This window comes from Staurois parvus, unplaced genomic scaffold (assembly GCF_062004578.1).
Source record: "Staurois parvus isolate SC_StPar_1 unplaced genomic scaffold, SC_StPar_1.0 ptg000011l, whole genome shotgun sequence".
In the NCBI taxonomy this organism is placed as follows: domain Eukaryota; kingdom Metazoa; phylum Chordata; class Amphibia; order Anura; family Ranidae; genus Staurois; species Staurois parvus.
Window position 1 is genome coordinate 22,099,180 of NW_028317807.1, and position 16,799 is coordinate 22,115,978.

Below are 16,799 nucleotides of genomic sequence, written 5' to 3' on the forward strand. Positions count from 1 at the left end.
TATATACAGCTTGGAGTTGGACAATATGCATAAAAATTATGATTTGGTCAAAATACTAATTTGCTAATAATTGTGCACACAGTGTAGACCTACCTAATCAAGGAGGGAAACTACATTATATTATATGGGGAAGCAGTTTTTTAATTTTGCACATATATATTTTTGTATTTGCTGTAGAATACTGTTATCTGAATCAAACTAAAATACTATGCTTTGCTGTAAACATTCATACAGTGTGATGTTTGTAATGCAGTAAAAATTTAATGGCAGTTGGCTGAGTGAGGTATATGTTTGAGGTTTCTGACAGCACTTACAGGCCTTCTGATTTGTCCAGTTTGGCTCCCTGTTTGTGGCTGGATCTGATATTTGTTCTGTTTTAGCTGTGACTCGCCATCATAACATTTGTATAGGTGGCGTGAGAGGCAAACACTGTGGGATAATTTAGTCATACTGCCACTAGATGGTGCTTTAGGGACATACCTGGGCTAACAACTATGGCACATTACACTGAATTATAAAAAATAACCGTCATATATCCATGTATTTCTTATTACAAAAAAATCTTGTAGTTGGAAACTACCTCTTTTCTTATAGTGAGCACTAATGTGTGTTATACATATTATAGTTGGTAAATACAACGTACAGGTCTGCTATATTGTTTACGAGATATTTACCAAAAATGATCCCTACCAATTCTCTGATTATTAAAGAGGAACTAAGCTCTGGAATCTGTGCCCCAAAAAAGGGCAGGCATAGGGCCAGTAGCTAGTCACTAGTATTGCTTGTGGCCTCATTGTAGATTATTTTTTTTCCCCATTACTTACTTACCATGCCTTGTTCTGCAATGTTTCTCTTGTTGGAGGTGGTCAGCTTGGTAGAGGCATGGTTTTTGAGTCTCCAGCAAAGAGAACAGGTAGCAGCCTTACTTCAAATTCCATCAGACTAGCCATCAGACAGTGCCTTGGATCTCGCACTGCATAGATACTTCTGTGAGACTGTAGGCAGAGTACCTAAGCACCCTCACATACCAGGAACTGCAATGCTATTTTTCAGTAGGATATCAAAACCAATGGTAGGGCTTAAGGGCTTGCTTAGGAACAATTAACATTTATTAAGGTTTTTTTTAAATGTTTTCTTAGTGCGTAGTTGACGTAGCATCCACCATTGTCAAAGGACTATATTATAAATCCAGAAGCCAAGGAAATAAGGCTATTAGCTTGCAAAACTGATTATCTATTTTTAACAGATTAAAGAAACAGAATGTCAGTAGGCCAAACGAAAAATATAAAAGCTGATCTGTACTGATCTATACAGTGTGTCAAGGGATTGGGAAAAAAGGGTGCTGCAAGTCTTCATAATATCGTTGATACTCCATTGTGCCTTTTTTAAATTCCTAGGTAATGTGATTTCTTGTGCTGTGTATTTTACCTTAATGTCCTCCCTACTAGGTTTGGGCTCTATAGAAATATGGGAAAATCCCCAATCAATAAGTATGTTTGGTCAAATAAATGCCATAATATACAATGTACTTTTAGTATTGCTATCCTATGAATTACCTGACTGAGGGATTAGTGTTTTTTTTTTAGTAAACTCTGTAATTCTGATATATAATTTATAGTTAGGGAAACTCATACAAATGAGCGCAGAGAGGCCACTCCAGGTGGAAACATGTGAACAGTTAATCATGAGCTCACCACTGCTGCCTTGTTAATTATTTGCATGATGAAGAGAACTGAAAAGAATAAGTGCTGTGGAAAATGCTCTCAGTCAAGCACCTTAATGAAGGTGCATCTTTGTTGGGTGAGACAAAGTAGCAAATATAATAAAATTTGACCAGCCTGAAGTGAACAGTGTGACTCCAACGGACGGCCCGTCCGCTCTGAAGGGAGCTGAGATCGGAGAACGCTCCTGTCGGCTTCAAATCATGTAGTGTCAGCGTACCGGCATCCCGGGTGGAGTCATCACGGCAAGCGAAGGTAGTGTCCGGCGTTGACTTCACCTGGGAGAGTAGGTAGGGTTACCAAGACGACATGTTTCGCGCAGTTGCGCTTTGTCAAGTCACTTCAGGTTGGTCAAATGTTATTATATTTGCTACTTTGTCTCACCCAACAAAGATGCACCTTCATTAAGGCACTTAACTGAGATAATTTATAGTTACTTGCACTAGCTACATGTTCCATTAGCAGGGGGCAAAGAGAGGATTTTGGGAAGATCTCTCTACAAACAGGATATGGTGACAAGGTAATAATAATTATGTTTTTCTGCCAGATGTGGAAAATTATAGCTGGCTACAGAAAGGAAAAAAGATATAAAATTACAAAATGAATAATCAATTATGTTATAATTTGTATCATGTTTTATTGAAATGTGAGTTTTCCTGTAAAAGTTGAGATTTTTTTTCTGTCTAAAATTAAAACTAAAGATATTCAAACAAAAGTAACATAAAGTCCCTCTGAAATAGCATGATATATTATACTAGGTGTTTAGCTTATCTGGCCTTAGTTGGCTTTGTACAGTTGTTGTTTGATTAAAAGAAAATCACCTCTTGTTTTATGATACAGGCGAGTAATGGGAGTGAGAAGCTGTGAATCCAGATGTCTGTTCAGTGGATCCAAGGGAGAAGTTTGCTGTATTGAGCCATTGCACACAAAAGCTGAACTGAAAGATCACCCTATTGCCCAGTACTCTTTATTGGCCATGGCATCCTTGACTAAGGTATAAGAACACTGATATATCCAAATTACGACCAAATGGAGCACACTACCATCAGAGCTTTTTGGGCCTAATTATCAAGTATCTGCGGGGGAAGTGCTGCTTTGATGACTTTACTGGAGCACAAAGTTCCAGTGTACAGGATACATAAATATACACTCACTGGGCACTTTATTAGGCACACCTTGCTAGTGCCAAGAAAGTATCACCCACACCATTACACCACCAGCCTGAATGTTGATGCAAGACAGGATGGATCCATGCTTTCATGTTGTTTACGCCAAATTTCGACCCTATCATATGAATGTCGCAGCTGATATCAAATGCCCATTCTCCTCTGACATCAACAAGGCATTTTTGTCCACACAACTGCCGCTTACTAGATATTTTCTCTTTTTTGGACCATTCTCAGTGGTTTTTGAAATACTCAGACCAGCCCGTCTGGCACCAACAACCATGCCACATTCAAAGTCGCTTAAATCCCCTTTCTTCCCCATTCTGATGCTCAGTTTGAACTTCAGCAAGTCGTCTTCACCACATCTAGATTGCTAAACACATTGAGTTGCTGCCATGTGATTGGCTGATTAGCAATTTGTGTTACCAAGCAGTATATGTAGTATATGTACAAAGTATATGTAAATCCTCACCTTGTAAAGCACCCATTCAATTTAAATAGAAATGAAAGGCAAAATATTTGTGTATAGATATAAGAAAACATTAAAAATACCTTCTCTCCCCAGCTTTATACATGATCACATACCCTGTATGCTCCTTATGCAGTGGAGAACAAGGAGCTGGGGGAGGAGAAATAACAGCACTCTCAACTTCCTAGTGATTGGCTGTGCAAGGGGACATGTGAGCAGAAGTCTGATCATTGAAGGAGATCACACAGAATTCCCAGCACAGCTAGAGAACTGACACACTGTGCTCTCATACTTAGTATGGTCAGTTTTAATAGGAAAGCAGAGTGACTAGCGGGGACACCAGCGATTTCACACAAAGGAAGCAATATAAAAAGAACGGAATGCTTTTTCATACAAGTACATGGTAAAGCAGGCACATATCAGGAATATGAAATACTGAGTTTAGATACTCTTTAAGCTACTGCCTTGGATTAAGTATATGGATCAGAAGCCCAGACTTCACTCTGACTTTCCATATCTGCATGCTTTTTACAGGTTAATATCTCAAATTATCACAGACAGTCAGTAAACTAATGTTTTCAGTAGGAGATCAGCAAATGCAGCCTCAGTATGTCTTTTACTACTTTCCCTTTATTAATTTAGGTATATCATGCTCTCTGTTGGCAAAAGAGCAAACCTGGGTCTCTGTACTTTTTAATGAGCCCAGTCCTGGTAGTCCTTTTTCTGTGTTCCAGTGAGAGCTCTTAAGGAAGAAATTTCTCCTCACTTTGAAGATATTTCATCTTACGTTTATGTTCCCAGGACAGTAAGTGAATAGAAATCTCTGCATTGGGACCCAGATAGCAAAGAAATAAAAGGCTGAGTTGGGTTCTAACAATTTACTCTTGTCTACTCTGTCTGAAACTAGATGAAAAAGTTTTGGGTAAAGATATACCTTGACCCTTCTAAACTGAAAATCTAACACTAGCCATACTCTCCAAACAGCCTATTTTCTCAGGCCAGTGCTCAGTCTTTGTGAGTTCTTTCATTTAAAGTAAATTGGCTGCACACGGTTTTGTTTTAGTGGTTAAAGATAAATCAGACTAAAATGTTGCTTGCATGATATAATTGTCATAATTTGTTTTGTTTAATCTGCCTTGATGAATGTATTTTCTATTTGAATGTTGCAAAAAATACTGACAGGACTGCTTATTGGTATTTTTTTAATGTCATAGCTAAAGCAACACTGGGAAATCTTTACATACAAGGTTGCTGAAGAAGCGCACAAAATCATTTTATTTTGTAAACGGCGTTGATCATGCAGTTGAATACATTGTTAATGAGTCGTCTTTTTCCTCCTACAGATACTGGTAATTGGCTTGAAGCCATCTCTGAAAGTTTGGATGACTTTTCCTTATGGACGAGTAAGTGGTCTTCCCCGACCCCAAACCTATTGAGTAGTTTGGAGGAAATATTTGAGGGGCTCAGAGATTTCTCTGTTTAGTCAAACAATCATTTGATGCATACATTGATTTTCTTTCCAAGCTCACTGGCTTTGGGGGGTGGGAGGTGGGAGGGGATGGGGACAGTTCCCAACGCAAACAGACTTCTCTCTAAAGGTACCAGAAAGTGACTCAAATGTTATACACACACAAATAGGCACCAAACATGAAGGGGGAGAGTTGTTGCTCCCAAAACATATTGACTGTGTTTTCATGGTTGAATCATGAACTACAAAAAGCTTCTTGGATTCTTTCACCCTGAGTTTTGGTGCCCAGAGTACTCATTGCCATTCAAATCAGTATGGTTGGGCAATGGCTACTGTAAACCTACCTTGACATGATCATTGTATGTCATCATAAAATTGATTGGTGTTAACCCTTTAAAATGTATGTGGTATAAAATAAATACATGGAGGATGTGTATATTGGATCTGAAACTACAATGGCTTATTTTGTCTCAACAGTGAGAAAATGGCTGTGGTTGACCTTCATTGTCCTCCTGAATTAAAGCATATGCAAGGGCAAAACAATATATACAATATATTCCGGACATCTATGCAATACACATTTCTCTGTGTTTAATCCCTGTGCCACTCCACGTGCATACATTGATTTCTTAAAAAGAAAAACAGTGCTTCTGCCTACTCCCAAGAGCCTGCGCACACATTATGTGCAGGGAAAGGACTCTTGAAAGATTTGGTTCTGACAACTGTAATGGTAGAAAAAAAAAAGCTAGGACATACTTTATAGTGGGGGGAGGGGGATTTGTGGGGTACAATTAGGTAATGCCTGGACATACATTTGAAAGATGAAATTTTATTTGACTCCTGCTTTATCACAATCTCTTAAAATCATCACATGCACAACATTTTCTTATCAGACTACTACTATGTAATATATATCTATTACGTAATATGTATGTATGTATATATGTAATATGTATTGCAATATGTTTTTTTTCTTTTGCATGTTGTAGAGATCTTAGCCATTTATTAAATGGGACTTTTTATTATGAATAATAATCAAATATTAATAAATGTCTTTTTCTGATGTCCGTTTACCACTCTTTTTACTGTATATGGACATTTTACAGGGTCAATATTAACAATATTTCTTATATTCTTACAGATGGATCCTTCCAGTGTCCCACTTTTAGCATGGCATTTTGTGGTTCTACAGGGAGCTTTGAACCCCATGCTGGCATTCTGCAGAGGGGATGTGGTGCATTTTCTCTTGGTAAGGGCATACTAGACAAGGAAGATTAGTAGTGTACTGCATGTGGTATGTACAGTTTGTTAACTGTAATTAGGCTTTTTTTTTACTCTTTAGAGCTGTATATGTATTCTTTTATCAGAAAAAAAAAATCAAACACAAGACGCCTTATCAACATAGTCTTTAGCCCAAACCTTTTCCAATTACCTCTCATCATTTGCAAAATAACTGCTGATAAAGATTCTGGAAAGAAAGAATGGGAGGGTGGCATTGGATCTCCAAGGCAATTTGTGTTTCTACCAGGTGCTGAGGAAATGGTAATGTGCAGCATTTTGGCACTAGACTGGCAGCTTCTCCAGGGCCTCTTCAGACTTATATTGAGGAAAGAGGTAAAAACAGGATTTCCACACCAGTGTGCTGAGGTCCAGTTATTGAATTAAACTTGTTCTGGACTTCAACAGTCTGGTGTAGCACTCCTCTTCTTACCTCTTTTTTTAAAAGATGAAGTTAAATGTTAAAATAAGGGCAGAATGATGCACAGTAAACAGGGAAGAAGTATAAAATATAGTTCAAATACGAGAAAAGTCCAAAGTTAATAATAATAATACTGATGATGCTGTGCTTAATGATGAACTTCACACTCCACTCTTCATGCAAAATTATGTGCAGTGTACGTGATTCACACGTGACAATCCTTAACAGCCAAAATGCCTCCTCACCTCCTTCCTTAGACCCCAAGTGGCCAGCACGCTTTCAGGATCACACGATCCTATCAGTATGGATCACTCTCTAGAAAATATCTTCCTCCTCCAGCGTCCACCAGTTTAGCAGCCAGCTCCTCCCAGGGTCATAGTAAGACACAAGCAGAGACCCTCCATAGTGCAACCAGTAATTTTATTGGTAATAGGTATAAAAAGTAGATTTCCACTCACAAAACGATGAAGTCACAAAGTGGGCGTGACGCAACTAGTCGGTACGTGGGGAGGAGCTTCCGGTAATCGCGGTGACGTCATTTCCGGCGTGGGGGCCATATTGGAACACCCTGTGTATTACCCATGCAGTACACCCATAGCATGTGGTAGGAGGCTGGAAGATTCATCGTTTTGTGAGTGGAAATCTACTTTTTATACCTATTACCAATGAAATTACTGGTTGCACTATGGAGGGTCTCTGCTTGTGTCTTACAATGACCCTGGGAGGAGCTGGCTGCTAAACTGGTGGACGCTGGAGGAGGAAGATATTTTCTAGAGAGTGATCCATACTGATAGGATCGTGTGATCCTGAAAGCGTGCTGGCCACTTGGGGTCTAAGGAAGGAGGTGAGGGGGCATTTTGGCTGTTAAGGATTGTCACGTGTGAATCACGTACACTGCACATAATTTTGCATGAAGAGTGGAGTGTGAAGTTCATCATTAAGCACAGCATCATCAGTATTATTATTATTAACTTTGGACTTTTCTCGTATTTGAACTATCGTTTATTCCTTTTGTGCACTTTTTATGTGGCACTGTTTATTATTAAGAAAAATTAATAATAGCGCCTATGGTCAAAATTATATAACTTACTAATAGTGTACCAGCTGCAAAAAATCACCATATATAAAGTGTACCAATAAATAAATAATTTGCGCTAGTAAATGTGTATAAATATATATAAAGAAATCATCAAATCATAAGTCCAAAAACGTAATGTCACATCAATCAAGCTCCGCCCTACGCGTTTCGTCACCGACGTCCTCACGGAGCGGAGGACGCTCCGTGAGGACGTCGATGACGAAACGCGTAGGGCGGAGCTTGATGTGACGTCATTACGTTTTTGGCTGCCAGCTACTGCGCATGTGCTGAGTAGCCAGGCTCGTTTATGTGATTGCTGTTATGCTGTTGATGCTGGTGTCGGCTAGGACACCTCTTGAGTAAGTGCAATGAGTACCTAATAAAGGAATTGGTTTTTATAATATTGCACCATGAAGTCTTTCTGTTTCTCTCGAGTGCTTGGCATTTCCCCCCATGGATACGTTTGAAGGTGGTCCTTTATCTATTGGAGAAGTGGATTTTCGATTAACTACAAAGTTTTTCATCCTGTTATTTCGATCGATGAGGATCGGTGTGTTGCAGAGTTTCCGTTTCTGAAGATATATTTATGGATGATCTGCCATTATATTATCAAGGTTTTTTGGTGAAATTTTTCATATTTAGACACTTTTTTTGCACAAAAGTTTTTGCACTTAAAAGTTTTTTTATATATTTTTTTGTGGTATTGGCATATATATATTCTTTTCTGGACTTATGATTTGATGATTTCTTTATATATATTTATATATTTATACACATTTACTAGCGCAAATTATTTATTTATTGGTACACTGTTTATTATTAGTATATATGTTATTATAGTATATATTACTTTATTTTCACGTTTTTGCACGAGATATTCCCCACGAGGGAATACATGCATGACACTGTATATGTATTGAGTATCTTGGATTTACTTTGGGGATTGAGTATATATTGTATTACGGTTCTATTAGATACTAATTAGCGCTGCACTCATAATTTTTGCACTGTTTATTCACTTATTTTGGGTATAAGTTTAGTGTCATCAGCTTATGGTTATAGGGTAGGAGTCCTTGTGAGTGCAGGAGGTTTTTTGTAATTATAAAATATAGATTGCTTCATACTGGATTTCTCTTTTAAAATGATCTTATGTATAAAATTGATTTGTTCATATTTACTCTCATAATGCTCTTTAAGACTAGCCTATGAAAGCATGTAAAACTGCCTTAATGAGTTCTCAGGTAAAGACCGGCTCACTAATACAAATGCTATCTGCAGGTGAAGAGAGATGAGTCTGGAGCAATTCATATAAACAAGCAGAAGCAACTTCACTTACACTATGATCTTATCAACTTCACAGTAAGTACTAAATTGTCATACGTGTATGGGTTTGTAATGGTGGCTAATTTTTTTTTCTTTCTCATCCTTTAAGGACGCAGGAAGTCTTCACCTTTGTGTTATAATGTTTCCTACAGGGCAATTGTACATTTATAAACAAAAAAATTCTGCAGGCCAACACAGGATAATCCCTCCCACTACCAAAATTCCTCTTTTTCTTTTTTTTTTTTTCCTTTGCTAGTGTCCAAGGAGGATAGACTTTTTTTTGTTGTAGTTGCCTATCAGTAGCAGACAACGTTTAACTGTCAATATGCTAAGAGTTTTTTCCTTTGTTGAGGATTCTTCACTACATCACTGCTAAAGCCACCTGCAGCTATCTGGAATGGTGGTCATCAGCCTGGCAACTAGAAAAGAGTTAGTGCCACACTGCTAACATTGCCTCAGCGCATCCCCTGTCTCCTGAAGACAAAATTACCCATTTCCTGACAGTTTTTGGTACAGAAAGGCTTAACACTGAGGGACTGAACTCTGATGTCATACATTGGTTGGGGTGAAGCATGTACACACCCTGTGCTGTCTTTCCCCCTCTGCTGCTCCTGCTTACCAAAAAGCCACATGGAACTCTGAAATTCAGTTAGTTTCTGCTGCCTATCTACAGTGACCTTGATACCCTCAAGTCATCCAATCCTTATCTGCTAATAGCTGCCTGTTGTTTTTTTTTTCGGTTGTTTGTTTGTTTTTTTTGGAGCATCTTATGCCTTGCCTCCTATCCATACTGTTACGTGGTCGCAACACAGAGGGGACGGTACCACTGTAATGGGTGACCCCAGCTTACACTCTACTAACAGTTTGGGATGTTTGCTCCATGCCTTCTCAAGCTGCTGACTGCTGTAACTTGGAATCATGGTATCCTATGCTCATTGTCTAATTCATCATTGGGGTGCTCCCTAGCTCTGCCTGCCTTGTCAACCAGGGCATCTACTACAGTAACGAAAAACAATGTGGTCGAGTTCACCCATTTCCTTTCCGGTTTTAACCTCCAAGGCATTAAGTGTGCTTCATTGCTACCCCTGCAGTATTTATGGATAAACTTTCAGACAAGCCTTCTTCTGAGTCATCAGTTGCAAAGACTATATCTGATTTTGAGGCAATTCAGTCACTACCTGTTGAGTTTATCCTTAAGGAGTCACAGTCTTCACATATTACTCCAGAATTAAAAAAGAGCATTTAACTCATTTTGATGTGGTGCACAGCACTCTGAAACTGAAGGATTTGCCTACTATTTCAAGTCTTGAGTCTTTCAGAGCCCCTGAAGCTGCAAAGACCTTCCCATTGCACCCACTCTTTGAGGTCTTCCTCTATGGATATTGGAGACAACCAACATGTCCTTGGTAAAACAAAATCTTACTAGAGTGGTCTGCTCTTCCCCCCGTAGAGCCAATGAGTGGCTACCAGGGAGAACACTAGGGTAATAGAAGGCATTCCTGCGTTTTGAGGTTCCTACCGAGGAGTGGCTTGAATCCCTCTTTAGAACTTTTACACTATTCTGGATGAGATTTTAATTTGTCAAAGCATGGCAGAATGGTCAAAATCTAAACAGGATTTTACAAATGTAGCAGTGGACCCTTAACAGATAAAGCATGTGGAGTAAATGGCTGAAGCTTTACTGGAAATTTTGCCTTTTATCTGCCTCTTTTTGGGCCTGTAAGTCCAAAATAGTGTGCATGGTATCCACCAGATCTACCATTCCTTTTTTCCCCAGTGGGAGCTTCTGGCTAATGTGTTCAGTTAGGACATATACACTGTTTAGCCCTACCTTTTAAGAGCACTGACAGGTTACATAAATAACATTGATAATCCTGTTACGGTAGTCAGTCAGTGGGATACATTAGGTAGCAAGTAAGCATGTGGTGACCTAAAGTTAATGTCTTATAATCAGGAAAAAAAATTGCAGTTTGTTGTGTATGGAACTGAGTAGCTGCAGACCAGTAAGGGTGCCAATGCTAACCTGTGTCACAGCCAAAAGCACCTACAATGGACATGTGAGAATCAGAACTGGACCATGGAGCAATGTAAGAAGGTGGCCTGGTCTGCTGAATCACATTTTCTTTTATATAATGTGGATGGTCAGATGCGTGTGCACCACTTATCTGGGGAAGAGATGGTACCAGGATGCAGTATGGGAAGAAGGCCAGCCAGCAGAGGCAGTGTGATGCTTTGGGTAATGTTCTACTGGGAAACCTTGGGTCTTGTTATTCGTGTAGAATAGATGTTACTTGACACGTGCCACCTACCTAAACATTATCACTGACCAAATACATCCCTTAGTGGAAACAGTATTTCCTAATGGCAGTGGCCCCTTTCAGTGGGATAATGCATTCTGCCTCACTCCAAAAACGGTTCAAGAATGGTTTGAGGAACACGGCAACGAGTTTGAGGTGTTGACTTGGCCTCCAAATTCTCCATATCTCAATTCAATTGAGCATCTGTGGGATGTGCTGGAAAAAAAGTCTGATCCATGGAGGCCCACCTCGCAACTTTCAGGACTTAAAGGATCTGCCACTGATGGCCGGATGTCAGATACTACAGCATACCTGCAGAGGTCTAGTGGTGTCCATCCCTTGATAGGTCAGGACTGTTATGGTTGGCGGCATTAAACTGGTGGTCATAAAGATATGGCTGATCAGTCTGTATATACAGGTTCCCATCCTTTCATGCTTTGAATTTTAAAGTTTTGTTTCTGCACCCTATGTGTTCTCTAGGGTGATAGCCCCAGCCTGAGACTTACGTAGTGCATTCTCATGGCATCCCCATTGTGGGATACTTCGGTGACCTCCTGTGGAGAACACAGTGCATGTTCTGTTGGACAACATCTCTCTGATTGTATGGTAGTCATTGCTTCTGCATGGTGAGTGTCTGGTCTGAGAGTCTTCCATGCATGGAACCCTATTTCTTTTTGGGTCTCTTGTGGGATCAGTTGAGTTGAGTTGACTAGGACAATTTCAGATTTTTTTCTCAACCAGGAAATCGTTCTTTATTCCCATTGTCTGTGTCCAATTTTGCAAGAGAATATCCTTTTTCCCTGTTTGACCACAGTTCAGTTTGAGAGTCTTGATATTTCAGCTACTGCCGCCTTTTTGGTCATCCCAGACTGACCCTGTACAGTGATTCGGTGCATGGTTCCACCATTCTGGATGGTTTAGGTAAACCAGTTTCCAAGCTCTTGGCCTTAAGGATTTCTTTTTTCCTTTCCCTGCCAAGACATACTTCTGTCGTCAGGTGTCAGTTTTCCAGTGCAAGGCTACCACCTCACTTTGTTCTCATATTTTTTGCTACCAGATATACCAGCTGTATATTCCTTTAGGTGGTTCTTGTGTAGCAGACAGTTCCCGTGTTTTCACCTTGTTGTTCACTTTGTGCCTGTTAGTAATCATTTCTTGTGTTGCCCTCCCCTCTGTTGGCATGCTTTTGGATGTCCTGAAGGTGAAGACTTTTAAAACTTCCTGTGTCCTTCATTGGATACGAGAGAAAATATATTCACCATTAAAACCTTTTTTATGGAGTGTATTGTGGATCACAGGTTCCACCCCCCTGTGTTTTTGATCAGGCTCTTAGTATTGATTTGATACAAAACGGAGGACTGCTGATAGTGGGAAGGGCTATCCAGGGCTGCCCTACAATTATTTTTCATGTCAGTGTCCAATCCTTCTATAGGTATCAGTATAACCCAAAGGTGAAAATTTCCTCTGTCCCGCAAAGGACTCCAAGTAAAGAATTTTACAATCCGTACCAAAATCCTATTTTTTTTTTTACACACACTTTTTTTTTGAAAAATGTTAATTGTTCCATATGTGAACATTTAGTATGTAACAAATTATGTAATTTTATATGTCTGCTTAGGATGGATATTTTTGTAAGCGTAAAACTACTGTCCTGTGTTGCAGTGGATTAATGCACGCACCCTGGCTCTTCTGGATAGTGCTGAGAAACTCCATGTGATTGACAGGCAGACACAGGAGGAGCTGGAGACTCTTGAGATTTCTGATTTCCAGCTTGTGTACAACAGCAGCCACTTCAAATCTTTGGCCACCGGGGGTAATGTGAGCCAGGCATTGGTAAGACATTTTCCGAGAGTCAGTAGGCTAATTTATTCTAGTGTTTTTGAAAGCCCCCAATGTTTGTTAGAATTGCATGGAAACAGCTTTCATAATACCTAACCACTTCCGTTGTATATAAACGGCCGGACGGTGGCACTGCTGGGTCGGGTGGCCGTTTATAAACGGCCTCCCCGCACCCTGCTTGTGTGCACTCCCGGGAGCGCGCAGCACCGCGATCCGGTGCCTGCTGTGTCCTCTGGACACAGTGAAACACCGATCGTCGGACGGGACCTATGTACGAGGTCCCGATCATGTAATCACTGATTGGCCAAAGTAGTAAGCAAGATGTCACTTCTGACATCATTGCTTACTACGTGTGAAATCTGTGAATGATCACAGAGGTCACATGGTACAGGGCTATTCATAACAGCCTTGTACCATGTGACAAGCTGTGACCAATCACAGCTCACTCAGTAGTTCTCAATGGCTGCAAGAATGCAGACAGAGAGAAAGAGAAATGATTGCTTTTACATCCCGTGGTGACACTGTATTGCTAGGGTAACAGTATGTAAAAAAAAAAAATAATATCAAAAAAAAAATGTAAAAAAAAATGTTTAAAAATTATAATTTTTGGTTATAAACTAATTTGGCTTTTTTTTTTTTTACTAAAAAGATAACGGAATACATTTTGGCCAGGATTTATGATGAAATATTATTTATTTGCAAAATTTTATAAGAAAAACACTTTTTTAAAAAAATTTTGGACATTTTCACTTACATAGCAAAAAAAAATAAAAATCCCAGCGGTGAATAACTACCACCATAATAAAGTTTTATCTGTCTCAAAAAAATGTTAAAAAATTCATATGGGTACAGTGTTGCATGACCACGCAATTGTCATTCAAATTGTGATGGCGCTGAAAGCTGAAAATTGCCCTGGTCAGGAAGGGGGTAAAGTGTCCTGACTGGAAGTGGTTAAACAAGGAAAAGCTGCATTCTTTATTTTTTTTTAAGCACAGATGAATTGAGAGTATCTGTGTGCTTGATGAACAGCCTAAACCTGTACATAAGTTGCTTATCTTGTAAGAATTTGCACCTAAATTGTGCATTGGTTGACAGAATAGATGGTAATGATGCTATTTGGCCTTGTACAACCATTGACACACCTGCACTGTACAAAACTGTTTATACAAGCTTTTCTTCTTTCATCGTCATTTATTTTTATGCGTAGATGGACATAGGCAACAGTTCATCATTTAACCAAATGGGAAGCATACTACTGGAATTAAGTGACTAACTCCTTCTCTCCCCCATAAATACGGTAGCTGAATCTATTGCCTCAATCATTTGTTCCAGAGCTCTGCCTAGAAATTGGGCTTGGCTTTGATTATTGAAATTCAACAACACAACTATTCCTCTAAATAAATATATGGCTATTTTTTATAGGTTTCTAAAACCATGGGTTATATGTGATATATTTGTTAAAGTGGTTGTAAACCCCTGACATGAAATATGAAAAAGCATATCCCTCTATAGTGCGTACTTGTATTAATCCACAGCAGAAAAGGGTTTATTTGCTAAAGCTGGATAGTACAAAATCAGGCTCACTTCTGCATAGAAACCAGTCATCTTCTAAACTCAGCTTGTTCAATTAAGCTTTGGCACTAAAACCTGGAAACTGATTGGTTTGTGTGCAGAAGTGAGCCTATTTTTGCACTTTCCAGCTTTAGTAAATAAACCCCCAAGTGTCATTTCTGCTGCCTCGTTTCTCTGCTATCTGCAGTCACTTCTGACAAGTTTTTCTGACACCAGAAAAAAAAAACAGGTAATGGGAGGGAGCTACAGCACACATCCTGTGATTGACAGCCTCAGCACTGTACCTGTGTGCTGTGTGATGCGGTGTGTGTCCCTTCCCTCCAATCAGCTTTCACTGAGCTCTTCAGAGTGTAATTTCTGCTCCCTTCCCCTTCCTTTTTGAAGCTCAGAAATGCTGTGTACATACTGGACTTTGAATGGCTGTGCAGAAGAAATGATATACATTGTATGGAATTACGTTTCCGTTTTTTTATTTGTATTTTTTTACAAGACTATGATGGGAAATTATCACTTTTGACGTTTGGCAACCATGCCTCAAGTGCACTGTTAACAGCATAGACACATTTACAGTGCATTTACAACATGCTTGGTGCACATTTTCAATTGAAGTGAGGAGGTTGCAAAGTATCAACACCTGCTGAACTCTATAGGCACTGTTATTTTGCCTTGCCACAATGCAAGGCAATGCTGTTGCTGCAGTGTGTACAACTCTATCTACTCCCTATTTTCACAATCTTGAGTGAAATTAATAAACTATCTGTAAACAGTAAAATGCAACCAACTTCCTATTTTCAATTCCTTTGTTAAAAAGCTCTATTGGTGGCCCCACCATAAGCACATACTGCATTTCCTTCTCTCTTGCCTCACCATTCAGCCACTAGGAGCAAAGAAATTGTCATGTAGGTGTTGGAATGAGCTTACTTTGCTTTCTCCCTTGTTAAAGAGCTGTGTTTGATTGCTTGGGCCAGTGCTATCACATGGGGCAGGTTGAGGGTTTTCAGCCATTCTTAAAATCCAGCTCCTGACTTGGAGCCTATACAGGGCTAACACTCCTTTGTTCTCCATTGCCAAACAGAATGGTGGAGTAAAGAGAAGTTTCAGTAAGTTTTTGCATCTAGCGTGACTAGTATTAAAGTAAACCTGTTGCTTTGCCCTGCGTGGGAAAGCAGTAGTTTACTTTGAAGGGCTACCTAGCTGGATAAAGGCTGATAACCTCTACTTGAAAAGGTCTTCAACCATGAGATGTGCTATTTACAGGGCATTGCATATCTGTGCAACTTCCTAAAGGGAGTCTTTAACTAGCATGCGACCCAAGAGTCTGCTAAAGGCCTTTTCCAGCAGAAGTTTATAGCCATGTCTTAACAATGAAAGAAGTGGATTGGGATAACTGACTTCAGTTAATTATTCAAGGATGAGTCAGATAAAAAAAATTAATAATATAGCAGAATCAGGACCCATGAGGACTCACCACCACGATGATTGCTGTAGATACCACACTATCCATGTTTTGACATATGTACTGCTATTATGTGGTAGAGTGAGTCAGCAGTAGGAAGCATTGGAATTTATATTGAGCAATTTAATATTCAATTACAGAAATTTTAATGTTGTTCTGGTGTAATAAATAAAATGTGTACTTTTATACAAATATGTGTGGGCTCCCCTTTAATGCCAGTAAAGTCCTACATTTTGTGTTTCCTTGATATACTGTACATTTGTTATTTATGGATGTGGTATTTGAACAGTTTAATTCAGTTTCTATAACAGAATCAGGGTTGAACATGCAAACATAAACATATAGGGTAGATTTACTAAAACTAGTGCACACAGAATCTGGTGCAGCTGTGTACAGTAACCAATCAGCTTCTAACTTCAACTTATTCAATTATTTTGTCAATTGGTTACTATGCACAGCTGTACCAGATTCTACATGTTCCAGTTTTATCTTTGGTTCCCACTGTGCACTGCATGGGAATCGCACAGGAACCTCAGTCAAGTCAAACTGTGCAACTGTTACCTTATAAATGTGGGCTGCTTTAGTTTTCCCATACTCCTCAGACAATTATCCAATGTTGATAAACCTTCTGGGAAAAATATTTTTCTACTGCCCCCCCTTGGTAAGTCGATGCTAGTGAAGCACAATAGGCATGTTAATGGACCCTTAGGC

General features: G+C 39.4%; 1 protein-coding gene across 3 annotated transcripts in view; it reads left to right on the forward strand.

Moving 5' to 3' along the window:
* VPS8 (VPS8 subunit of CORVET complex) overlaps positions 1 to 16,799 on the forward strand; it is a 300,342-nt gene that overhangs the window by 42,989 nt on the left and 240,554 nt on the right. For all 3 annotated transcript variants that reach the window (XM_089671617.1, XM_089671621.1, XM_089671618.1), the window contains exons 11-15: positions 2,562 to 2,715; positions 4,700 to 4,759; positions 5,966 to 6,073; positions 8,880 to 8,960; positions 12,884 to 13,054. In XM_089671617.1, coding sequence (XP_089527743.1) covers positions 2,562 to 2,715; positions 4,700 to 4,759; positions 5,966 to 6,073; positions 8,880 to 8,960; positions 12,884 to 13,054 — 574 coding nt within the window. The remainder of the gene's footprint in view (positions 1 to 2,561; positions 2,716 to 4,699; positions 4,760 to 5,965; positions 6,074 to 8,879; positions 8,961 to 12,883; positions 13,055 to 16,799) is intronic.